A 26,732-nucleotide genomic window follows, 5' to 3' on the forward strand; every position below is an offset into this window, starting at 1 on the left:
CACTGTAACTTTACCAATTAATACTGTGAACGATTTTAAACTCTATATGGAAGGACGAGACGATAGATTGCAAACCAATTTTATCTCAAGAATGCTTGTCGTTCATGCTTCAAGCACTCCAATTGCACATTTTCGCTGAGCAATATGTTTGATCCATATATTTAGATAGCTAAGTGACTTCGAATAATATGTGTTGTGCAAATGGCTACTCTGACGTGAAATATATTTTGTGATCCTCCTGCTTCACAGCTGATTCATGTTTTGGTTTGTCCCAAAAAGACCAATGGGTTGGGACGTATTCATTATCGCGTTTTGGTAATAGTAATTTTCAACGATTCAAACCGTGAAATAAGGAAATAAACGGTTTTATATTGCTTCTGTTTAAAATATATGAATCCAAATAGTTGTTTGTGTGTGTGAGTTTACATTTCTTAGTCAGGAACGCTAGTGGGAATTGCGTTCAATGAACGCCATTTTGATTCTGTTGATACGGCACAGTACGTTTTATTCTAAATGAAGGTCTAGGTACCGGTAGTTTCCTGAACAGCTTACTTCGTACAGTTCGGCCCACTGAAGATTGGGGGACGCTGCACATGGTGTAAGTGGAATGATATTCGATGTGACTGCTGCTTACTCTGTGTCGAATACTCGTGATTAATATTGAGATTGTTGGAAATATTTGTTGTTGTGGTGTTTATGTTTTGTGTTGTATCTTTCATGTTACAGGTTGGACAAAGCGTTAACACCCCCTCTGTGGCTGTTAGTAGTAGCCGAGCTCCAGCTGATTGCTTTGAGTCCAGTGAGGACACTTGGATGATCAATTAATCCAAACTGAGCTGTTTAGGACTATTCGGATCCCTGTGGCCGCTCGTGTCGGCAAAGCCATCCACCTTCGTTGTCCAATTTGACCACCGAGGACTATTTATAGAAGCGGATATTTGCTACTTGAGTTGGCTGAAGATCCTTTACAACGACAAGGCCCCTGTCTCATCCCCAGCCTTGCGTACCCTTGATCATTTTGTTGAAGTCATGGGGGATACTGGTAGTGAGCGCAGCAAACCCTTACCACCTCGGTGTCCATGTGGATTTTGGGGGTAAGATGTCGCACATTATGTATTGTGGAGATGGTTTATTGTAGTGATAATGACAATGGATATTAATGTAGCCTAGATTAAAGCCATTGTTATGTTGGGCATACCGGGTGGGGGTTGGGGCAAATGTTTGAGTTACAAAACTGATTCCTATCTGAATGTTTTTAGGTTTGCTGAACGTTTGGGCTTGTTTTCATTCTCTATCCATGAGTGTAGATCTATCAAAGCGTCGAATCATGTTCTGTGGTTCTGAACGAGTTATGTTACAATTTTTGGTTATAATCTGATCATTCGCTCTAGTTAGGCTCTGTGTCCTTAAATGGAAATGTATCCAGTCTAAAGAAATGATACCCTAACTAAAGATGAAACGTTGACACTTTGTATCCAATATTCTCCAGACTGTCATTGCCGTGTAACCACATTAGTTATCAAGTTACAGCACGTTCATCCCTCACATTCCAGTCAAGTTGTGATTACATACCGGAAATTTTTATTTATGTCATTTAATCGAGCCCATTTAGGCAGTACATCAAACCATCTTTAGTGAAATAGAGCGACCAACCAAAGGGTATAGCATACTAATAATAAAATTGGGGCCTTTGTTTGAGCAGGACAGTTCTTCCTGTATGGTCAACTATTGCCACGTTCAAAACAACGGGGAACTCGGAAATATCCGACTTTAGTGCGTTCAAGTCAACTGGGAACTCGGGGAAAAAAACGAGCTCTGACTGGGAGGAAATCGTTTACGACTTGAAATTCCAAGTCGGAAACTGGCATCTTTCTAGAGCTCAGACCTCAAGATCACTGACGTCATGAATTGACATCGTTTTTTCCCCAGTTGTCTTGAAAGCACCATATGTAGCAACGAAAGGAGGACTCTGGGATATTACTCCCTGGATGATTTTATGTACTAAAACCCTGCCCTTTCTTGTGCCATGCTCTCTAAATAGTCACGCTGATCTTTAGGGTGTGTTATATGTGAGCAAACTGAGAATTACTCACACCTCTCAATGTCAGGTGACACAATCGGAAGCATGTTTACGCCTCTTGCGGTCAACACCTGGTTCGAGGCGTCTGACGCTTGTCACCGTTTTCCCCTCTGAAGCCCTCCGGCTTTCTTTGTAGCCCTTCCCTGCTGTGTTCAAACTATCTCTCTTTCTGAGTATGCCTGATTACAGCTAGAGCCAGGAACAAACATCCTCTTCAGTTCGAGATATCTCATTAAACATTGGGAGGGGAGTCTGTATCGCGAGACTGCAGGATATAGGCTTCGCCTTTAGAAGTGGGCTAAGTTAAAAAATCTGGGCTGAATTTCCAGCTTTCCTGTTTTTAGGTCATTTGGTTCTTCTCTGGTAAAATGGAGCCTGTGCATATCAATTTGACTATTCAAAGGACATTCTTTTGATAGTGACAAACCATTCTAGACTGATACTCTGTTTTGATGAACATGTTAGCTCAGTTGAAGCCCTTATCGAGATGGGGAGTGAAGGAGGGCATTAGGTTATAGTGCGTTAGCTGAAAGTTGGTAGGCAAACACATCTTCAATGTAGTGCAAGGATTAGGCTAGCATGGGGCTTGTCAGAACTCTCATCTATGATTGAGGTCTTTCTAGGTATACTGCAAATCCTCTTCTCGGTTGAGGTCTAGTTACTCTACCGCTGAATGACACACGTGACGTTGGGAGGAAAAGTCCAATTGCAGTTAAGGTCATGGTAGGATGAGTCCTAAATGTATCCCAGGTCAATTGGAACACTCCATTGGTCACATTCCCTCCTGAGGGCACAATGGGCTGAATACTGTATGTAGTTCCAACCTTTTCCTGTATTGACAGAGCTGACACAGCCCTGAACAGAAACATCCCAGCGTTGTGCCCTCCTATTAAAGTGAGTGTCAGAGGTCCAGAGTGAGAACAACCATTAGCCTACCACTGGAAATGTAATGTCATCGAGGAAAGGATTCAAAGGTCAGCCTGAGAAAATGGTGCATGTTTGGTGGGAGATTTCAGTTGAACAGATTTTTGAGGCTATGTGGAAGGGTTTGGGTTGTGTTCATGGAGTTGAGTCTGCTGTCATGAGTTAGCCTATTACACATTAGGATTGTGAGGGAAGTAAACCTGATTTTAGAAAAAATAATATTTACGCCTATATTTTTTCTAGGCTATTTCTGACCACAACATTTAGTGTAATGTATACATAGGGTAATGCAACAAATGTGATTGATACACATAGAGCTTATGTACTAGTTGTTATCCATGTTGAGTTGACTACCCTACTTCAGTCAGTAATGAACCCTTGAACCCTCAGGCCAATGTCAATGGCGGTCAAAAGCCCCTGTCAGGTTAGGCTTCTTGGCACAATTGATTAGCCTGGACTGATTAGCTTGTTAACCGGTGAGAGATGGTATCAAATGAATGCAATGGTGTAGGCCTACCTGTCATTTGTTGCTGTAAAAATATTGACTTTATTGCTGCCTTCCCTTTTCAACTGTTTGCAACAACCTCTACCCCACCCCCGCCTTTGTTTGTTTCCCCCTTCTCTTCCCTGCCATGACTTTCTGTCATCTGTCACCCCTGCCATCCGTTTGTTTTCACTCACTCTCCGTAGCTATGGCAACCTCAGAGCCGTCTGACTGTCTGGGTACAAAAAAAATGGGTCAGGTTTGAGTGTCTCAAGAGCCATTGAAATGCATTCTTTTTTTTTAAGTGTGATTTTTGTTGCAAATAAGAGGGGCATGTTGCATTGACCAACGTGTGTCGGTCTTTATCCTATTTGGCCATCCACCTTTGTACCATTCCTTTCTGGGACTGACTTTTATTTTTATTTTCTCTCCCCAGGTCCAGTAAAACCATGAACCTCTGCTCAAAATGTTTTGCTGGTAAGTCTTGCTGTTCCTTGCGCAAGCCAATTAAATTCCCATATGTGTGGAAGACAATAGGTTTCTGTTATGTGGTAGAGCCCTGTGTGTACCTGAGACATCAGAAGGGGGTGTGCAGCCTGGTGCAGATTACTGCCTGTCATGTTATGTGTCTGCTGTATGGAAATGGCAGTTTTTTTTTTTTACACCTCGGTTAGGTTTGTTAGATGTTTTGTAGAAGTAATGTATGTACCTTTTGGTATAAAAAAATCCCTGTGAAATATTCCAAAGGCATGCAGTAACAATACAAGGGTATTTTCAGAATCCAAAAAGTCAATTTCCAGATGGACTTCTCATTGACATAATAGCTATCTCAAGAATATAACTGGTGTCAGGAAGAATATGTTCTCGGGTCTGATATCATGCTTTGCTGTATGTTGGGGTGTTGGCTCTCAGTACTCCTGTGTTTAAAGATTGCAGCTCTAAAATGGAGCTTGTGACTGAAGTTTTGAGATGGGCTTCTGTGGGCCTTTTCAGCAGCAACATTGCCTAGAATAGATTCAATAAACACGAGCACCACGACAGCAAGAAATGGGTTCTATAGAGGATTAAGATAAGGCCCAGCTGCTTTTTGACCTTGTGCAGCCCTCTGGGTTTTGGGAGTTGATGGATAGACTCCTTGGTAGCCTAAAATGGGGTCATGCTTAGGGCTGTTGCGGTGACCGTATTACCGCCACACCGGCGGCCACGAGTCATGAAGGCAGTCAAATATCACGTGACCGTTTAGTCACGGTAATTAGGCTTCTCCAAGCTCTGATGCGGCTCATGGTCATTAGTGGCCTACCAAACTTGATAACTGCCTGGTACTCGGCACTCTATTGTCCCTCTAATCAGTCTGGCATCAATACAAATGTAATCGAAAATCGAATCAAACGCTTCATGAGGGCCCATGAGCTCATGTTGCACAACTTTTCTATAGGCTATGCAATGGCGTGATAAAACAGAGGGATGGCTTTTACTAAATAGAGGATCCCATCAGCTTTCTATATTTATTTGTCAACTTTCCTAATATTAAGCACATCGCTGTTCTTTACGTTAGGAGTATAGCCTTCCTGGATGGCATGAAAATGAATCACGGGAAAAGCGTCCCCCGTCCGCTATTTAAATGCATAGATGACATGTATTTTTTCTGCTGCTCCTGTTTCAAGACGGGTGCATGATAATGGTCCGTTCTAACTCAAAACAAATGTCACACAGATTATTTAGTATATGTAAAGACAAGATTAAATCAAGAATAGTCTGATGGGTGAATATATTAGCCTATCGCTTGTGAATTATATATTATCACTTGTGAATGATGCCCAGCTTAAGGCAAGAAACAAAGCCTTCTTTTTTTTCCTTTTTAACTTTTTCGAATCATAGTCGAACACCTCATGGTAGGCTAGCCCATAGGCCTATATGTTTTGATAAGGTTTGTATCACAACTAAAGTGGCCAAATAACTTATTTAAAATGAAGCACATTAATCCACTTTACAAGGGGTTTAGAGCATACATAAGCAGCGCGTGAGTTTCAAGTTTGGGGAAGATAATTTTCACCATAAAAAATGCATATTTTACAATAAAAGCATTACATGAATAATCACATTTGCGGTCACTTTTGATAATGTTTTTTTCCCGCTAATGAAACATTCCCGCTAATAGCCCACTGCCGTGTGCGCGTTGCTGCGCTTATAATGTGAAGAAATAGCTTAATAGTTTATCAATATTTAAAGATAAACGTTCTGATCTGTTGTCAGCTACATTGCTTAAATGTTTTTTTTTTAATGCTTTTGGTTGTATTAATTTAGGGTCTGTTGCGTCCCAGACTGTTTGGAATAGTTATTTCTCGCACAGAATAGAATAGGTCGACTTTTGTACTATGTCAATCTACTATCTGTTAGGCCTACTCATCTTGTTGGCTGACGGAAAGTAAATGTGGACAGTTCTTCCAATATCTTCAATATGCACCTCGGAATTGGATAAGGATGCGCGCAGTTGCGTCCCGATGTGTCTGTCTTCACTTGTAGCCTGTGAGAAAGACCCGATCACGTGATGGAGAGCGCACAGCACTCAGTGAGTGCTTCGGAACAGGCACTCGGGGAGAAGGGCACAACAAAGGCATGTATTTCTTTTAGGGTGTATTAAAGCCACAAAGGGGATGCTGCCATGCTTGTCAAATGGTGAATGAGAGACTAATGAAGTGTGTACAGCCTGTGCAAAAAAACAAAGCAGGGCTCATGCCTTTTCAAGCAACTTTTTAAAATCATCATTAGTCGCATCATGCAGCCTTAAAATGTATTAAAAATCAAAACACAGCCCAAAGTTTGTAGTACAACTGGAGTTAGTTATTAAAGTGAAGCATATAGGAGTACCTATTGCTTTTTTAACCTTTCTAGAACCTCAACCCCGGATCCGGGATCACCCCCCACCCCCCACACACTGATTAGCATAGATAGCATAGCTTCAGAAGTAGATAGTAGCATCTAAATATCATTAAATCACAAGTCCAAGACACCAGATGAAAGATACAGATCTTGTGAATAAAGCCACCATTTCAGATTTTTAAAATGTTTTACAGGGAAGACAAAATATGTAAATCTATTAGCTAAACACGTTAGCAAAATACACCACTATTCTAACTCCATCAGTTTCTTACTCCTTCAGGTGCTATCACCAATTCGGCTCAACTAAGATATTGATATCCACTAACCAAGAAAAAACCTCTTCAGATGACAGTCTGATAACATATTCATGGTATAGGATAGTTTTTGTTAGAAAAAAGTGCATATTTCAGGTAGAAATCACAGTTTACAATTGCACCGACCATCGCAAATCGACTAGAATTACTAGATAGAGCAACGTGTATGACCAATTTACTCATCATAAAACATTTCATAAGAATAGACAAAGCATAGCAATGGAAAGACCCAGATCTTGTGATTCCAGACAATATTTCAGATTTTCTAAGCGTTTTACAGCGAAAACACAATAAATCGATAAGTTAGCATACTACATGTGAAAACGTTACCAGAGCATCGATTCCAGCCAAAGAGCGCTATAACGTAATCACCGCCAAAAGATATTAATTTTTTCACTAACCTTCTCAGAATTCTTCCGATGACACTCCTGTAACATCATTTTACAACATACATATACAGTTTGTTCGAAAAGGTGCATATTTAGCCATACAAAACCGTGGTTACACAATAAAAATACTAGGAAATCAAGCCTCAATATGTCTGACGTCATCTATCAGAGTGATCTAGTTTAATTAAAAGCTAATCATATACTTGACTAAAAAATACAGGGTTGACAGGAATCGAAAGACAAATTAGTTCTTAATGCAACCGCTGATTTACATTTTTAAAATTATCCTTACTTTTCAATACAGGGTTGGCCAAGTGAAGCTATACCAAACAAAATGGCGATGTATGCGTTTAAAATATTTCGACAGAAACACGGTTTATCATATTAAATATTGCTTACTTTGAGCTGATCTTCCATCATATTCTTGGGCAATGTATCCTTTCTATGTTATAAACGTCTTTTGGTCGATAGATGTCCTCTGTCCTTCGAAATGTCCACTAACAACGACCGAGACCGCGAAACGTTCCCAAAGCTAGAAAGTGCACGACAAATAAATTCCTCAGAATCGCACTAAACGGATATAAATTGCTATAAAACGGTTAAAATTAACTACATTCTGATGTTTTTAACAACTATAACGACTGAAAACATGACCGGAGAAATATAGCTGGTTAGAAAACGATTTGGAACGAGGCAGGTCCGATGGCCTTCACGCTTGAGGCGCACGTTGAGAAAGGGCGGTCTCTGTACATTTTGGTCATTTATAATGGCTGTGAACGTCCCATCGATTTCATTGAAAACGTGATGACGTACAGACACCCAGAGGAAGACGTAGGCAGTGTCGGTTTCTTCATAGCATTCACTGTGGCCTTATAAACAGACCCCAGATCAGAGGTAAAAATTTCTGAAATCTGAACCCTGTCATGAAAAGTGCTGTAAAAATTGTTCTGTACCACTCAGAGACAAAATTTCAACTCCTATAGAAACTATAGACTGTTTTCTATCCAATAATAACAATAATATGCATATTGTACGATCAAGAATTTAGCACGAGGCAGTTTAATTTGGAGACACAAATATGCTAATGCGGAACAGCACCCCCTATAGTTGCAAGAAGTTAACTGCTCAACACAGATTAGATTTGCTTAGTGTGCACACTCCCGCAAATCGTTTGGATACTTTTTTTATAGTTTATTCAGCTTTGTTCAGTTTTCTTCATAATATAAAATAATGCCATTGAATTCTAAGCAAATCTTGTCTGCTAAATGAACAAGTGTAGCTCACAGCCATTTGGCATAGCCACATCAGGACCTAACATAAGGACAACCCAGAGTATGCTATTCTGAATTGGACTACATTTTCTTCATATCATGCTTCTTTAGACCTGTCTAAAATAAATAATGGATTTATTGTGAAGGTGTAGGCTATATTACATGGATTTATTATACTTTTTAAAATGTAGATGGCTTGTGGAAGCCAGGAGATGCTAAATGTGTTTTAGATTAATTAACTTGCAATTACTGTGAGACCGACAGTTATTTGCTTGACAATCACCGGCTGAGACAATTTTGTGACCGCCACAGCCCTAATCATGCTAAAGGGTCATTCTGAAGTGTTGACATCCTCTCAGGCCAGACCATCTGCGATTCTGAATGATGTTTTGGGGAGAGGGAATGGTGACGCATGCCCCCACGTGTGTGTGTACTAATGCTCTGAAGCTGCTGGTCCATTAAAAGCCCATGTACATTATGTGGTGCTGGGGTCACTAAATGGCATTATTTTGTCTGTCTTTTCAGATATCGAGCAGAAGCAGACAGACGAGGACTGTACCTCAAAGCCCAGCCCAAGCACTGGCAGTAGCCAATTGTCAGTCTTCAGTGGCGAGACGAGCAGCAACAGTAGCCAATCCCTATCGTCGTCACCACCCACTAGCTCCGAGCAGCCATCGGTGTCAACCGAAGACCCTGTCCCCACATTAACAACTACACAGGAGGGTAAGATGGAGGGTCCACAACTTTTGAATTTTGAGATGGCGCACATTCTGAAAGCTTTGAATGAATTACCATAGCTGAGATCATTGTCAGTCATCCAATCACACCAAGTTCTAACTAAATCTCATATCAGACTGGACCCTCACTCTTCAGCATTTTCAATCTATATGGTTTATACAGTGCAGTCGGAAAGTATTCCGACCCCTTCCCTTTTTTCACAGTTTGACGTTACAGCATTATTCTAAAATGTATTACATCTATAAAAAAAAAAATCCTCATCAATCTACACACAATACCTCATTTACATTTAAGTCATTTAGCAGACGCTCTTATCCAGAGCGACTTACAAATTGGAAAGTTCATACATATTCATCCTGGTCCCCCCGTGGGGAATGAACCCACAACCCTGGCGTTGCAAGCGCCATGCTCTACCAACTGAGCCACACGGGACCTCATAGTGAGGAACTCATTATGTTGCTAAACTTTAATGAGCAAGCCTTCCTTCATGACCTGGCCTCTGTAAAATGGTATAGAATCAGCTTGATCCTCTCTGTTGAAGATGCTTGGACCTTTTTTTGAGATTTTCAGTGGTATTGTTAACAAACCCGCCCCCATAAAGAAAATTTGAATTAATAACAGGTTCAGCCCCTGGTTCGACCGTGATCTTGCAGAGTTACTCCACCTCAAGAATTGTATTTGGAGAAACCCTCGGCACACGCATACTCACGCTGACTAGCCCTCGGTCAGGCAAATGAGAAATAAGTGCGCTCAGGCTATCCGGAAGACCAAAGTTAGTTACTTTAACCTCTAACGAGCCTCTACCCCGGGTCCGGGATCACCCCCCACCCCCCCACACACTGATTAGCATAGCTTCACAAGTAGATAGTAGCATCTAAATATCATTAAATCACAAGACACCAGATGAAAGATACAGATCTTGTGAATAAAGCCACCATTTCAGATTTTTAAAATGTTTTACAGGGAAGACAAAATATGTAAATCTATTAGCTAAACACGTTAGCAAAATACACCACTTTTCTAACTCCATCAGTTTCTTACTACTTCAGGTGCTATCACCAATTCGGCTAAACTAAGATATTGATAGCCACTAACCAAGAAAAAACCTCTTCAGATGACAGTCTGATAACATATTCATGGTATAGGATAGTTTTTGTTAGAAAAAAGTGCATATTTCAGGTAGAAATCACAGTTCTACATTGCAGCTGCAATCTGAAATAGCGTTGGAAGCAGCCGGAATAATTACTGAGACCGACGTCAATTACCAAAAGAATCATCCTAAAACACTTCAGAAAAATAGACAGCCTACAGCAATCGAAAGACACAGATCTTGTGAATCCAGAGAATATTTCAGATTTTCTAAGTGTTTTACAGCGAAAACACAATATAGCATTATATGAGCGTACCACAATAGCCAGAATCACAACCGCATTTACCAGCTGTAAATGTTAGCGATCGTAACAACCCAACAAAAGATATATAATTTGACTAACCTTGATATACTTCATCAGATGACAGACCTGTAACATCATATTACACAATGCATATAGCTTTTGTTCGAAAATGTGCATATTTAGCAGCACAAATCGTGGTTATACTATGTAATCACTACAAACATTGCATGTATTCTGGCCGGCGCCATTTTGGATTAGCGCCTATTCTTATAAAAATACTATTCATAAACTTGACTAAAAAATATAAGTTGGACAACAATCGAAAGATAAATTAGTTCTTAATGCAATCGCTATGTTAGATTTTTAAAATTAACGTTACTAGACATATAGTGTGCGTTGCAGCCAGACCAGTGCCTGCAAAAGTGGCGCGCAAACACTATGACATTTTTCCACATAAATACATAATAACATCATAAATAGTTCCTACTTTTGGACGAGCTTCCATCAGTATCTTGGGCAATGTGTCTTTTCTTCAAAAGAATAGTTGCTTTGTTGTAAAACGTCCTCTTCACCTTTGGAACTAGCTGCTACCATTAGCTATGTCGCACACACATGTCCAAATCCTCAAACTAGATACAAAGGAAATTCAGAAAAATAGCACTATACTCGCATAAACTGAAATAAATCGGTTTCAAATAACATCGTTATGATGTTTCTAACACCTATATTTAATTAAATTACAGACGGATACATCTCTGGTCGATAACTGAGCGTTCCAAAATTTCATCCTGACTTCTTGCCAGGCGCCATGACGAACGAGACAAAGAAAGGTACTCTCGTTCCATCCGGCTTTATAACCTCGGACAGCTACGCAGACAGACCATTCCACTTCTCATTGGTTACTGACATCCAGGGGAAGGCGGGTGCAGTTCAATTCCAGCCATAGGATATACACAGGCTTTAAAACTGAACCCAGATCAGAGGATAATTCTCAGACCTTCGCAAGTCATGTCAGGATTTTTGCTGTAGAGGGAGTTCTGGGTCACCCACAGACATAATTCAAACGGTTTTAGAAACTAGACAGTGTTTTCTATCCAATATTAGTAAGGATATGCATATTGTACGATCAAGAATTGAGCAATAGGCCGTTTAATTTGGAGACCAAAATATGCTAATGCGGAACAGCACCCCCTATAGTTGCAAGAAGTTAAGGAGCAGTTCTCTCTCTGTGGGTCTAACCCACAGAAGTTCTGGAAAACGGTTAAAGACCTGGAGAATTAACCCTCCTCCTCACAGCTGCCCATGTCCCTTAATGGTGATGATATGGTTGTTACTGAGTCCGAGGTGCTAAAGGAGCTCCTTAAACTTGACCCAAAAAAAAACATCTGGGTCAGATGGTTTAGACCTTTTCTTCTTTAAGGTTGCTGCCCTTATTTACATTTACATTTAAGTCATTTAGCAGACGCTCTTATCCAGAGCGACTTACAAATTGGTGCCTTCACCTTATGATATCCAGTGGAACAGCCACTTTACAATAGTGCATCTAACTCTTTTAAGGGGGAGGGGGGGGGTTAGAAGGATTACTTTATCCTATCCTAGGTATTCCTTAAAGAGGTGGGGTTTCAGGTGTCTCCGGAAGGTGGTGATTGACTCCGCTGACCTGGCGTCGTGAGGGAGTTTGTTCCACCATTGGGGTGCCAGAGCAGCGAACAGTTTTGACTGGGCTGAGCGGGAACTGTACTTCCTCAGAGGTAGGGAGGCGAGCAGGCCAGAGGTGGATGAACGCAGTGCCCTTGTTTGGGTGTAGGGCCTGATCAGAGCCTGAAGGTACGGAGGTGCCGTTCCCCTCACAGCTCCGTAGGCAAGCACCATGGTCTTGTAGCGGATGCGAGCTTCAACTGGAAGCCAGTGGAGAGAGCGGGGTGACGTGAGAGAACTTGGGAAGGTTGAACACCAGACGGGCTGCGGCGTTCTGGATGAGTTGTAGGGGTTTAATAGCACAGGCAGGGAGCCCAGCCAACAGCGAGTTGCAGTAGTCCAGACGGGAGATGACAAGTGCCTGGATTAGGACCTGCGCTGCTTCCTGTGTGAGGCAGGGTCGTACTCTGCGAATGTTGTAGAGCATGAACCTACAGGAACGGGTCACCGCCTTGATGTGAGTTGAGAACGACAGGGTGTTGTCCAGGATCACGCCAAGGTTCTTAGCACTCTGGGAGGAGGACACAATGGAGTTGTCAACCGTGATGGCGAGATCATGGAACGGGCAGTCCTTCCCCGGGAGGAAGAGCAGCTCCGTCTTGCCGAGGTTCAGCTTGAGGTGGTGATCCGTCATCCACACTGATATGTCTGCCAGACATGCAGAGATGCGATTCGCCACCTGGTTATCAGAGGGGGGAAAGGAGAAGATTAATTGTGTGTCGTCTGCATAGCAATGATAGGAGAGACCATGTGAGGATATGACAGAGCCAAGTGACTTGGTGTATAGCGAGAATAGGAGAGGGCCTAGAACAGAGCCCTGGGGGACACCAGTGGTGAGAGCACGTGGTGCGGAGACAGATTCTCGCCACGCCACCTGGTAGGAGCGACCTGTCAGGTAGGACGCAATCCAAGCGTGGGCCGCGCCGGAGATGCCCAGCTCGGAGAGGGTGGAGAGGAGGATCTGATGGTTCACAGTATCAAAGGCAGCCGATAGGTCTAGAAGGATGAGAGCAGAGGAGAGAGAGTTAGCTTTAGCAGTGCGGAGCGCCTCCGTGACACAGAGAAGAGCAGTCTCAGTTGAATGACTAGTCTTGAAACCTGACTGATTTGGATCAAGAAGGTCATTCTGAGAGAGATAGCAGGAGAGCTGGCCAAGGACGGCACGTTCAAGAGTTTTGGAGAGAAAAGAAAGAAGGGATACTGGTCTGTAGTTGTTGACATCGGAGGGATCGAGTGTAGGTTTTCAGAAGGGGTGCAACTCTCGCTCTCTTGAAGACGGAAGGGACGTAGCCAGCGGTCAAGGATGAGTTGATGAGCGAGGTGAGGTAAGGGAGAAGGTCTCCGGAAATGGTCTGGAGAAGAGAGGAGGGGATAGGGTCAAGCGGGCAGGTTGTTGGGCGGCCGGCCGTCACAAGACGCGAGATTTCATCTGGAGAGAGAGGGGAGAAAGAGGTCAAAGCACAGGGTAGGGCAGTGTGAGCAGAACCAGCGGTGTCGTTTGACTTAGCAAACGAGGATCGGATGTCGTCGACCTTCTTTTCAAAATGGTTGACGAAGTCATCCGCAGAGAGGGAGGAGGGGGAGGAGGATTCAGGAGGGAGGAGAAGGTGGCAAAGAGCTTCCTAGGGTTAGAGGCAGATGCTTGGAATTTAGAGTGGTAGAAAGTGGCTTTAGCAGCAGAGACAGAAGAGGAGAATGTAGAGAGGAGGGAGTGAAAGGATGCCAGGTCCGCAGGGAGGCGAGTTTTCCTCCATTTCCGCTCGGCTGCCCGGAGCCCTGTTCTGTGAGCTCGCAGTGAGTCGTCGAGCCACGGAGCAGGAGGGGAGGACCGAGCCGGCCTGGAGGATAGGGGACATAGAGAGTCAAAGGATGCAGAGAGGGAGGAGAGGAGGGTTGAGGAGGCAGAATCAGGAGATAGGTTGGAGAAGGTTTGAGCAGAGGGAAGAGATGATAGGATGGAAGAGGAAAGAGTAGCGGGGGAGAGAGAGCGAAGGTTGGGACGGCGCGATACCATCCGAGTAGGGGCAGTGTGGGAAGTGTTGGATGAGAGCGAGAGGGAAAAGGATACAAGGTAGTGGTCGGAGACTTGGAGGGGAGTTGCAATGAGATTATCATCGCCAAGCCTATCTCTGACCTTTTAAAACCTGTGTCTCCTCTCTGGGGAGGTTCCTATTGCTTGGAAGGCAGCCACGATGCACCCTTTATTTAAGTGGGGAGATCAAGCTGATCCTAGCTGTTACAGGCCCATTTCTATGTTGTCCTGTTTATCAAGTGTTGGAAAAATGTGTCAATAATCAACTGACTGGCTTTCTTGATGTCAGTAGTATTCTCTCTGGTATGTGATCTTGTTTCCGCTCAGGTTATGGATTTGTCACTGCAACCTTAAAGGTCCTCAATGATGTCACCATTGCCCTTGTTTCTAAGCTATGTTGTGCTGCTATTTTTATTGACTTGGCCAAAGCTTTTGATACGGTTGACCATTCCATTCTTGTGGGCCGGCTAGGTAGTATTGGTGTCTCTGAGGGATCTTTGGCCTGGTTTGCTAATTACCTCAAAGAGTGCAGTGTATAAAGTCAGAACATCTGCTGTCTCAGACACTGCCTGTCACCAAGGCTCGATCCTAGGCCCCACACTCTTCTCAATATACATCAACAACATAGCTCAGGCAGTAGGAAGCTCTCATCCATTTATATGCGGATGATAGTCTTGTACTCAGCTGGCCCCTCCCTGGATTTTATGTTAAATGCTCTACAACAAAGCTTTCTTAGTGTCCAACAAGCTTTCTCTGCCCTTAAACTTCTTCTGAACATCTCCAAAACAAAGGTCATGTGGTTTGGTAAGAAGAATGCCCCTCTCCCCAAAGGTGTGATTACTACCTCTGAGTGTTTAGAGCTTGAGGTAGTGTACTTGGGAGTACACTGTCCTTCTCTCGGCACATATCAAAGCTGCAGGCTAAAGTTAAATCTAGACTTGGTTTCCTCTATCGTAATCGTTCCTCTTTCACCCCAGCTGCCAAACTAACCCTGATTCAGATGACCATCCTACCCATGCTTGATTACGGAAACGTAATTTTATAGATCGTCAGGTAAGGGTGCTCTCAAGCGGCTAGATGTTCTTTACCATTCGGCCATCAGGTTTGCCACCAATGCTCCTTATAGGACACGTCACTGCACTCTATACTCCTCTGTAAACTGGTCATCTCTGTATACCCGTCGCAAGACCCACTGGTTGATGCTTATTTACAAAACCCTCTTAGGCCTCACTCCCCCCTATCTGAGATCTCCACTGCAGCCCTCATTCTCCACATACAACACCCGTTCTGCCGGTGACATTCTGTTAAAGCTCCCCAAAGCACACGCATCCCTGGGTCGCTCCTATTTTCAGTTCGCTGCAGCTAGCGACTGGAACGAGCTGCAACAAACACTCAAACTGGACAGTTTTTTCTTCATTCAAAGACTCAATCATGGACGCTCTTACTGACAGTTGTGGCTGCTTTGCGTGATGTATTGTTGTCTCTACTTTTCTTGCCCTTTTTTCGCTGTTGTCTGTGCCCAATAATATTTGTACCATGTTTTGTGCTTCTACCATGTTGTGCTGCTGCCATGTTGTGTTGCTAACTTGCTACCATACTGTGTTGTCATGTGTTGCTTCCATGCTATGTTGTCTAAAGTCTCTCTATGTAGTGTTGTCTCCTGTCGTGATGTGTGTTTTGTCATTTAAAAAAGAAAATGTATCCCCGCAGGAGGCCTTTTGCTTTTTGGTAGGCCGTCATTGTAAATCAGAATTTGTTCTTAACTGACTTGCCTAGTTAAATAAAAATGAGAAAGCGATAATAGGTTTTTAGAAGAAAAGAAACAGATACCTTATTTACTTCAGTATTCAGACCCTTTGCTATGAGACTCGAAATTGGGCTCCGGTGCATCCTGTTTCCATTGATCATCCTTGGAGATCATCCTAGAGACATCTCAAGAACACAGTGGCCTCCATCATTCTTAAATGGAAAAAGTTTGGAACCACCAAGACTTTTCCTTGAGCTGGTCGCTCGGCAAAACTGAGCAATCGGGGGAGAAGGGCCTTGGTCAGGGAGGTGACCAAGAAACCAATGGTCACACTGACAGAGCTCTAGAGTCCCTCTATGGAGGTGGGAGAACCTTCCAGAAGGACAACCATCTCTGCAGCACTCCACCAATCAAGTCTTTATGGTAGTGGCCAGAGTTTGCCAAAGGGGACCTAAAGGACTATCAGACCATGAGAAACAAGATTCTCTGGTCTGACAAAAGCAAGATTGAACTCTTTGGCCTGAATGCCAAGTGTCACATCTGGAAGAAACCTGGCATCCCTACGGTGAATCATGTTGGTGGCAGAATCATGCTGTGGGGATGTTTTTCAGCGGCAGGGACTGGGAGACTAGTCAGGATCTAGGGAACGATAAACGGAGCAAAGTACTAAGAGATCCTTGATGAAAACTTGCTCCAGAGCGCTCAGGACCTCAGACTGGGGCGAAGGTTCACCTTCCAACAGGACGACGACCCTAAGCGCACACAGCCAAGACCGTGTAGGAGTGGTTTCAGGACAAGTCTGAGTGGCCCAGCCAGACCCCGGACTTGAACCCGATCAAACATCCTGAGAGACCTTACAATAGCTGTGCAGCGACGCTGCCCATCCAACCTGACAGAGCTTGCGAGGATCTGCAGAGAAGAATGGGAGAAAATCCCTAAATACAGGTGTGCCAAGCTTTTAGCATCATACTCAAGGCTGTAATTGCTGCCTAAGGTGCTTCAACAAAGTTCTGAGTAAAGGGTCTGAATACTTATGTAAATGTGATATTTCAGTTTTTTGTAATACATTTTAAAAAATCTCTAAACCTGTTTTTGCGTTGTTTTTTTTTTATGGGGTATTGTGTGTAGATTGTTGAGGGGGGAGGAAACAATTTAATCCATTTTAGAATAAGGTTGTAACGTAACAATGTGGAAAAAGTCAAGGGATCGGAATACTTTCCAAATGCACTGTATCTACATCTTCAATCTGGACAAACACGACATCTCTTAGTATTAGATGTCAATGAGGAAGACGAGTGCACGCTTTAGTCCACACACTCCCCTCTGTATTTCATTGGACAGTGAAGCTAAAATGTTAAAATTTGCCTCTGTACTCCAGCATTTTGGATTTGAGATCAAATGTTAAATATGAGGCGACGGTATAGATTGTCTGGGGGGATGTTTTGGGGGGGGGGGGGGTCTGTTTAACCGTTTTTTAAATTGAAAAAACTATGTAACTAGTCCCCCTATTTGGAGAATGCATAGGTATTTGAACAAATTCACTGGTGGTGTATTAAAGTAGTACAAATTTAGTATTTGGTCCCATATTACTAGCACGCAATGCAGGGATTTTCAGCTGGTTGGTTGACATTTTATTATTTTTACTCACTCTCGCATCCCTTTCTAAACCTCCAGCAACCCACCAGTTGGTTTTGAATTGGTTGTGAGTGTATATTTAAATGACAAATGCTCCAGTCTGAACTTAAATGACTAAAACCAGGTATTAACCTTTTTAAGAAATGTAAGCTCTGTGCTATTTTTCTTCGATCACAGTATGTTCAGTATAGTTATCAGCAGTCCTATTTAACGGATTTGGTGGATTTTGTTGTGACACCAGTGAGCTTAACATTCTTCATCAAGAATATGGGCAAAATTGAATTACTGACAATGAAAAAGGTGGGACTGTTGTGTTTCGGATTATGTTTTGGCCAATAGGAACTGAATAGTAAGTAATGCATGAATTGCCAATTTGATTGTAATGCATTATTAGCCAATTTGATTGATTGTAAATAAGAATAATATGTTTCTGAACACTTCTACATAAATGTGGATGCTAACATGATTACGGATAATCATGAATGAATCGTGAATAATGATGATCATACCCCCTCAAATTCTAACCTCTCACCTAGGGCTGAGTGATATCGAATTAATTTAAATGTGTTTTTTAGCACAATATTCCAAATGCCTTTATCACAAGAATCAAGGTTTTTGTCCGCTCGTTCTCATGTTGACTAGCTCCATTCTGTGCTGTGCACCTTCTCATATACTCTGGGAGGCTATACGGACACGCCCGGTGCCCATATTGATGACGTATGTCGTGCAGTGAGAGTCGAGTGAAGGCTAATGGATTTTGTTCAGTCAGTTGCCCTTCCCAGCTAGCTAGTTTGTGCTTGTAGCTAGAAACTTATACTACAAGTTATTTATCCCTCGCCCATCGAAATAAACAACTTTCTTTAACATGTTTTACCTCGTCATGCTGCTGATTCCAGTTTGAACTAGTTCGCTGGGAAGGACTCGTCAGGATTACTGGCTGAACTGAGTCCATTCCTCTCTACACTCGACTCTCCGCTGCACGACATGCGTCATCAAGCGTGTCGTCAAGCGTGTCCATATAGCCTTTCCCCATTTACTCACACACACACCAAGCCCTTCCCCCTGTCACTCACAACATCAAAGATGAGCGATCACATCTCTCACAAGCGGTTTTAACTCGCTATTTACTTTTGAGGTTTAGTCCAACCGACTCAGTCATATTTTTACAAAGACATTTAGACATTATTTTACTGTAATAGAGTAGTTAACCTTTCTAGCGATACCCTTTTTATGTCTCAACTCCTCAGATTGTGCGCAGAGCAGGCACTACTAAAACAGGAGTATCAATTAACATTCTAGAAAATGTATGCTCAAGTTTGTCGCGCCCAGTATTGTACCGCTAGCAGCATTTTGTCCATAGACTTATACAAGCTGTCTAGTCTGTTTTTATAAATGTGCAATAAGCATAAAACACAATTATGTAAGGAGTTGGCAACTGGTTCTCATTCTGAGAATTAAGATGGGCCACTTGATTTCAACATCTAAACGAAGTGGACAGGCTAGCATGCTGTTCAAACAGTTGGAGATGAACATAAGGGTGTGTTCATAATTTAACTGTTCTGCCTTGTTAGCTAGCAAGTAGTTCCAAGTTGGCTAAACTTGAAATATAAAGATTAGCTGAATACTCACTTGCACGTGGGCTTGTGCTTGTGGGATTGTTCGAGACCTGTGTTCATTTTCTATTATGCCTGCTACAAGACGTGTCATTATTAGTGAATGATAATGGTTCTGGTTAAATTTGTAACGAAAAGGCAATTTTCATAGACATGAAAGCCAGAGATCAGTGATTTAAAAAAATATATATTTGCAAAAAAGCAGGTTAAACTATTTTGATAAAATTAAATGATTAGTGGGTCTTATGGTTGTGGAATAGGTATATTTATCCCTGAATTAGATTGACTTTTTTAAGCAAAGCTTATTTAGTGAGCCTAAGAAATTATATATATTGTGAATCACCCTTAAGGGTGGCAGGTAGCCTAGCAATTAGAGCGTTGGGCCAGTAACTGAAAGGTTACTGGTTTGAATCCCCAAGCCGATAAGGCTCTGTCGATGTGACCTTGAGCAAGGCACTTAACCCTAATTGCTGCTGTAAGTCATTCTGGATATTCTAAGAAAATTAAATCAATTGGAGGGGGGGGGGGGGGGGGGGGTGTTATGATCATTGTGCCTCTAACATGGTAGCATCCACATTTAAGTGTTAAGGAAATAGTTATTTGACTTCTAAACGGTAAGAAAGATTTGTATGGAAATTAGGGCTGGGCGATTATGGCCAAAATATATCACAGTATTTTTTATTTGACAGTGTATTATAAAAGTTCTACATTTGCATTGAGTAGTGCGTTACCCTAGTATGGCAACACTTACTATACATTCTATACAAGTGATTTCAATGGGTCTTTGTCCATTCTGATTGTTTTATACTGTTCAATTCAACTTTAACTGAAAATCATTTTCATAAATTTGTGCATTTCCTGCATTCATTTGAGATAATTCCCACACTCCCACGTAGGGCTGCACAATATGGGCGAAATATCGAGGCCTTATTTTTAACCAAATGTTGCAATTGTGATTTGACTTCCGAATTAGATCAAAACACAGTGAACTGTTGGAATCATGGAAATAAATTATTATTCTAATTCTATAGTTAGAATATAATAGTGGGCACTTTAAATATAGTGTTTGACATGGCAATGAATGAAAATGCCAGGGAGGAGTTAGTGGCAGGATAGGAACCAAAGTGTTGGTCAGTGTTTCCTAGAGGACCCTATAATCTTTCACAAGAGATTTTTTTTTCTTTCATGTAGCCAACATTCATGCTTCGCCTATTCCTCTTTGATTTAGAATATACTGTTGCACAAACATGCAGATTTAGGCCTACACCATCACTATTATCAGGCTGTGAAGCTAGCTACCTTTGCTCTGACTCTTACATTTTATTAGCTAGCTAACTAGCGATTTAGCATTAGCGTATAACACAATTTAAGTAAAACTTGCTAAGAAAAGACAAACTAGCTTTTTGCAGATGTACGAAACTAATGGTGCAATTTATAGAATGCTTGTGGATTTATATTAAGAAGCAAAGTGTTGTCGTCAACATTGTTGCATGTGCTGCATTAACCATGCAGACTGAACGGAAGTATCTCGTGTTCAAACAACATCAACATGCACTCCTTGAGTGACGGGGCTAGGTCTGTGTGGAAAGTGGCATGGAGAGCGGAGAGGGATGACAAGTAGCTGTCTACACTATACAAATTGACGTTACACACAGCATATCACATTTTAACAAACCAAACATTAAAATACCCAAACCGTACATCTGTGTGTTGTAAAATACAGTATACCGACCAGCACTAATGGAAATACCCTCAAATAAAAGGTGACATTCCGTACTGTCGCTTTGTGAAACATTTGATCTCAAATCCAAAATGCTGGAGTACAGACACAATTTGAAGTATTTTTGCTCCGCTGTCAAATAAGATACAGAGGGAAGTGTGTATATACGTATGCATTTCATGAAGTCTCTGTTGGCAGAGGTCTGTCAGGTTGGACTGATATGGTGACAGCCTGCTTCTATTTATGCCTCGGGAGGAGTGGTGTGTGTGTGTGTGTGTGTGTCTCACTCCGTTGGCAATACATGTACTAAGCCTGGCCCAGATAGGAATCATAGTGGGGCAGCATGGTCACGTTGACCATCTTTTAAAACCTGCTTGGTTCTCCCAGAATTTCACTTAAGATCTCCAGTTTTCAATCAATTGCAGTTTCTTGTTGCGTTTGTTATTTTTTTAGGGGTGTAACCATTCACCAATACGCATCGGTTCCCGATTCAAATGTTTAAGATGTAAGTGCATCGGTCAGTGGACCCAAAACCGATCCAAGTGTATCATGCATCGGTCAGAAAGTCGATTTAAATCATTACAAATTGCTGGTTCGCTAAAATGTTTTGCTCATTCCATTCTGTCTACCTTCAGAAAATAACTCATATGTTATAACAACTGAAGTCCTCTCCTTCAGTGTCAAAGTGCATGTAACTGTGTTGACAGTCGCTGATCTACAAGTCATTTTGCGTGCCGAACAACCCCAGGCGATACCGGTACTGGTTCAACTGCACACACTGCCCGGCCTGTTCCTGATCTTGCACATCTGTGCAGCACTTTCGGCATGCAAATGCTCTGGAGCAGGTTTTCATCAAGGATGTCTCTGTACTTTGCTACGATCATCTTTGCCTCGATCCTGACTAGTGTCCCAGTCTCTGCCGCTGAAAAACATCCCCGCAGCAGGATGTGGCCACCACCGTGCTTCACCGTAGGGATGGTGCCAGGTTTCTTTCAGATGTTGACACTTGGCATTCAGGCCAAAGAGTTCAATCTTGGTTTCTTCAGACCAGAGAATCTTGTTTCTCATGGTCTGAGAGTCTTTAGGTGCCTTTTGGCAAACTCCAAGCGTGCTGTCATGTGCCTTTTACCGAGGAGTGGCTTCCATCTGGTCACTCTACCATTAAGGCCTGATTGGTGGAGTGCTGCAGAGATGGTTCTGGGAGGTTCTCCCATCACCACAGAGGAACTCTGACAGAGCTCTAGAGTGACCATCGGGTTCTTGGTCACCTCCCTGACCAAGGCCCTTTCCCCCCGATTGCTCAGTTTGGCTGGGCGGCCAGCTCTAGGAAGAGTCTTGGCGGTTCCAAACTTCTTCCATTTAAGAATGATGGAGGCCACTTTGTTCTTGGACCTTCAATGCTGCCAACATATTTTTTGCTACCCTTCCCCAGATCTGTGCCTCGACATAATCCTGTCTCGGAGCTCTACGGACAATTCCTTCGACCTCATGGCTTGGTTTTTGCTCTGACTTGTACTGTCAACTGTGGGACCTTTTTATATAGACAGCCTTTCCAAATCCTGTCCAATCACTTGAATTTACCACAGATGGACTCCAAGTTGTAGAAACATCTCAAGGATGATCAATGGAAACAGGATGCACCTGAGCTCAATTTCGAGTCCCATAGCAAAGGGTCTGAATACTTATGTAAATAAGGTATTTCTATTTTTAAATTTGCAAAAATATCTAAACCTGTTTTCACTTCGTCATTATGGGGTATTGTGTGTGTGTGTGTGTGTGGATAGTTTTGGGGGAAATTATATTTCATCCATTTTAGAATAAGGCTGTATAACGTAACAAAATGTGGAAAAAGTCAAGGGGTCTGAATACTTTCCGAAGGCACTGTATGAGCTGTTAAAAATTGTGTTTTACTGGAGTAGTAGTAATAATCTATCAGAAACACAACTCATCTGGCTATACCTGCAGAATTGGGGTTTCCAATATATTTTTAGATTTCAGGTTCACCATCAGCAATAGTTTGGGTAGTTTTTTGCTTTAAACAATCAGTGTATGTATATCAAAAACATATATAGGGTAAAGTTGATAATTTACTAACGTGGACAGCAATCACTTTTGCGAGGCGCACTGCGTGGCCAAAGCGAGAGGAGAACTTCCAAGCGGTCAAAACCATTAGATTTTTAGATGAGGTGGGGGGGTGAAATCCAAATTGTGCTATATTCATTGTCTACGTCATAGCTAATTTGTATACGATAAATATTGATACATTACTAGCTCAAGCACTTAATCTGCTAAAATGACAAGTTAATCAGTGGGTGATGGTGATTTCAGAACCACAGTGGGAGACAACAAAAAAAGGCTACATTGCCACCCCCCCTACATACCTCTTGTATAAAGCCTCGTTTTTGTGTTACTATTGCCTTTTAGAAAATGTGTCTTACTTTTTAACACTGCACTGTTGAATGGGCTCGTAAGTAAGAATTTCACTGTAAAGTCTACACTTGTATTCGGTGCATGTGACCAATAAAATGTTATTTGATTTAAACACGCACGCACACATCAGCTCAGACAGATCCATCTCATGAGCACCATCAGCAGCAGATTTTAATTTAGAATTTAAAAAAATTATGCAACAAATGTTGGTGCATCAAATCAATTTGTTCTCTAACTAACCGAATTGCACAGACTCGTTTCAAACTAAAACGTATCGTTCCTGGATCGTATCGGAGCCAATGTATCTACATCCATGTCGAATCATCTTGAAAGGGAAAGATGCACATCCCTAGTATTTTTAACCTTCATGTTAAGAATGTAAGTCAAGTGATATGTTGACGTAAATAGACTTGGCATGTCAGGATTTGAGCTTATCTGGTTGCATAGCATGGACACGAGGTCTTAAATCCTTCAAGGTTCTGAAATTGTCTTTCTGGCTCCAAAACATCTTGGTCTAGGTGACACACATTTGGGCTCTTGATCAATGAAGAATGATTCCCTTGTTTTGCTCTTCTTTTTCTTCCACAGGAGTATCGTCATGCACAGAAACAGCCCAAGGCACCCTCTGTACACCCACAAAACGTCCTTGCGAATCAGGTACAGCCATGCTTCTGCTCTCTGTGTATATTTCTGTGCAAATTGAACGTCCCATGGTTACTCTGTAACCGTGTAACCTTCTGTTCTTTCAGCTTCAGGGTCGGAGAGCGAGGCGTCACCAGAGAAACGGGCACGGCGGGACTTGGAGGGGGAGGCGGCGAGCGAGGAGCCTAGCCGAGGACCCAAGCAGAAAAACCGCCGGCGCTGCTATCGCTGCCAAACAAAACTGGAGCTGGTACAGCAGGAACTGGGCTCCTGTCGCTGCGGTCAGTACTACATGGGAACAGAGCAAACACATCTGAACACGTCTGCCCTTGGTTTCCGTGTCTCCTCGCCTTGACTTCACACAGATTTTTACATTCTCTCTTTTTCTGTCTCGTTCTCTCTTTCTCTCATTGTTTCTCTCCCTATTTTGTTTTATCTTCTAGGCTACGTGTTCTGCATGCTCCACCGTCTACCTGAGCAGCACGACTGCCTGTTCGACCACCTGGGACGTGGGCGCGAGGAGGCCGTCCTCAAGATGGTGAAGCTGGACCGCAAGGTGGGCCGCTCGTGCCAACGCATCGGAGAAGAGTGCTCTTGAGTTGCCCCCGCTGCCCGCCCGTCACCACCCATCCACCCAACAGAGAAGAGGCACTTAAATAGAGAGGGGGACGTAAGAGAGAGCAAGGAAGAGAGGGAGGGAAGGGGAAGAAGGAGAGAGCATGGTTGTAATAGATCCACACTTACCCCACCATTCTGGAGCTGAGGGTTGTTGACCCACTCCTGTTAGTCTTTACCCCTCCAGAGGGGAACAGTTTGGACACTGCCTTGGACACGGTCACCATGGCAACCTCTGGAGCCACACTGTCACTATCGCACGTTCGTTTTCACACAGCCTTAACTTGTCAGAGGGGTATACTACAAAGCAGGATCAATGGGTTAGCCAGCTATCTTTGATGAACAAACAGAAATAACTATTGATTTTCAGGTTAATTTAAGAAAGCTCAACTTGGCTATGTGTTTTTGGTTGAGTAAATTGGACCATGTCCATTACAAGCTTATCTTTCTAAAGAATGAAGTTATTTCACAATATTTACACAAGTTAGCTGGCAAACTCTTTTTTTTTTTTTATCACACAGCAGAGCCATCGCTCAACAACAATCTTACCCCTCAGTCTTTGTTTCACTGATCACAAAAGATTAGGCTGTCTGCACCAGTACTTTCTAAATGAAACTGACCTTTCTCGGCTCCTTGGTCATCTTGGTAAGCAGGTTTTCAGTACATCATTGGTGACAGATAAACTGAACATAGCCCTGTCTGTCCCTTGACCACTCCTCAGGTTGTAGGGTGGAATGTTGACCTTTACCCCCCCTCCCCCTCTTCCTTTTCTGCTCCCTCACCCAATGGCTCCTGCATGGCATTGGATTGAAATAGCGTGTGTTAAGGATGTCGTCGTCCCCGGACATGGGTCAGTTGTTGTGTGGCCGTGTTTGTTCTTATGAGACTCTGCTAGACTGGTTTGACTACAAACCGGACCACAAACCCTTGTACTGCAGCCTACTCCTCCGCTTCTCTCAGCTGGATTAGAGTGAACAAATGGACTAGAGTCACACACACAGAACCTCTCTGAAGCAGAAGCCCTTCTCTGCCTGCTGCTCTTTGAATAAGTGATGCTGTTGCTGTTAATGCTCTTTTCTGTTTTGTAATACCCCGTGCACTCTTACTCCCTTTATTTTTTACATACACACTACACAATCCCTGACTCACTGGACTGTCAAACTATGGCTCTATTCGTATGGCCATACAAGCAGACCACTTAAAAAGCATGCATAATACATTGCTTCATTTTTTTGTTGTAGTTTGCTAGTCTGTTCCATATTTTTCTCCTCCTACCCCAGTCACACTACTTGAGTGTGCTGGTCCCAATGCTCATCTCATTCTTCTTCCTCACTTCCCTCTCTGCTTCCTTCTCTTACTGGCCCCCTTCCTCTGGTGCGAGGAATGACTGAAGGATGGCGGGAGCGACGTGTAGAGTGGCGTAGTGGGTGGTTTTATTTTGGTATTTCTGCGACCCGTCATCTCTCGAGTGCAGATGGGAAAATTTAAGAAATGTTATCTTTCTGTATCTTTAAAAGAAATTTTATTTAACCATATATTGTTTTGATTTACTTACACATTAGCATAGAGCTGCATATTTAGTTAAATGTATAAAACCAGAACAATTCTGTTTTATGTTCTCCTTTTATTTGATTATTTTCCCCTTTTTGCTGAGGATGAATAAACTGGATTAGAGGAATGGGTGGCCTGTGTGATCTTTAAAACATTTGAATTATTTCATTATATAAGGGTAAACATTTTGCATTATTTTCTACAGAAACTTAGAAGCAGTTCATCAAAACAAGTGATAATGGAAAGTGTGAACCTGATTCTATGGAAAATTTTGCAAATGTCTGTAACGGAAAATAAAAAGCTCTCTAAAATAGACAACGAACATGACCCTTTGTGTTTTCTGTCAGCCTTCAGAGGTCAAATTTGCTAACATTCGAAGGCCGTGGCCACATTCCGATTTTCAAAAAATTCCAGATGGGGCCAACAGTTGCCGAATGGATGTGATTTTCTGCCTTAAACCCCACAAATTATTTTTTCCGTATTAACATGAGTTCTACTTTTGACAATGAATTTCATCTGTGTGCCCGTATGCTTTGAGGTGGCTACCTAATCTAGCTCTTGTTTATGAGGATTGT

The 26,732-nt window shown here is 42.5% G+C and overlaps 1 protein-coding gene across 2 annotated transcripts; it reads left to right on the forward strand.

Moving 5' to 3' along the window:
- Window positions 1-319: 319 nt before the first annotated feature.
- LOC139556539 (AN1-type zinc finger protein 3-like) lies at window positions 320-26,284 on the forward strand. Of its 2 annotated transcripts, XM_071370599.1 has the most exons (7): window positions 320-598; window positions 727-1,094; window positions 3,925-3,965; window positions 8,868-9,065; window positions 23,938-24,006; window positions 24,099-24,272; window positions 24,435-26,284. In XM_071370599.1, exons 2-7 carry the CDS (start codon window positions 1,030-1,032, stop codon window positions 24,587-24,589), a joined length of 702 nt encoding a protein of 233 aa, XP_071226700.1. In that variant the 5' UTR covers window positions 320-598; window positions 727-1,029; the 3' UTR covers window positions 24,590-26,284. The 2 variants fall into 2 exon arrangements, with proteins under 2 accessions (XP_071226700.1, XP_071226701.1); XM_071370600.1 differs by lacking the exon at window positions 727-1,094 and having other exon boundaries at window positions 464-598.
- Window positions 26,285-26,732: the final 448 nt, after the last annotated feature.

Source organism: Salvelinus alpinus, chromosome 27 (genome assembly GCF_045679555.1).
Source record: "Salvelinus alpinus chromosome 27, SLU_Salpinus.1, whole genome shotgun sequence".
NCBI classification, from domain to species: domain Eukaryota; kingdom Metazoa; phylum Chordata; class Actinopteri; order Salmoniformes; family Salmonidae; genus Salvelinus; species Salvelinus alpinus.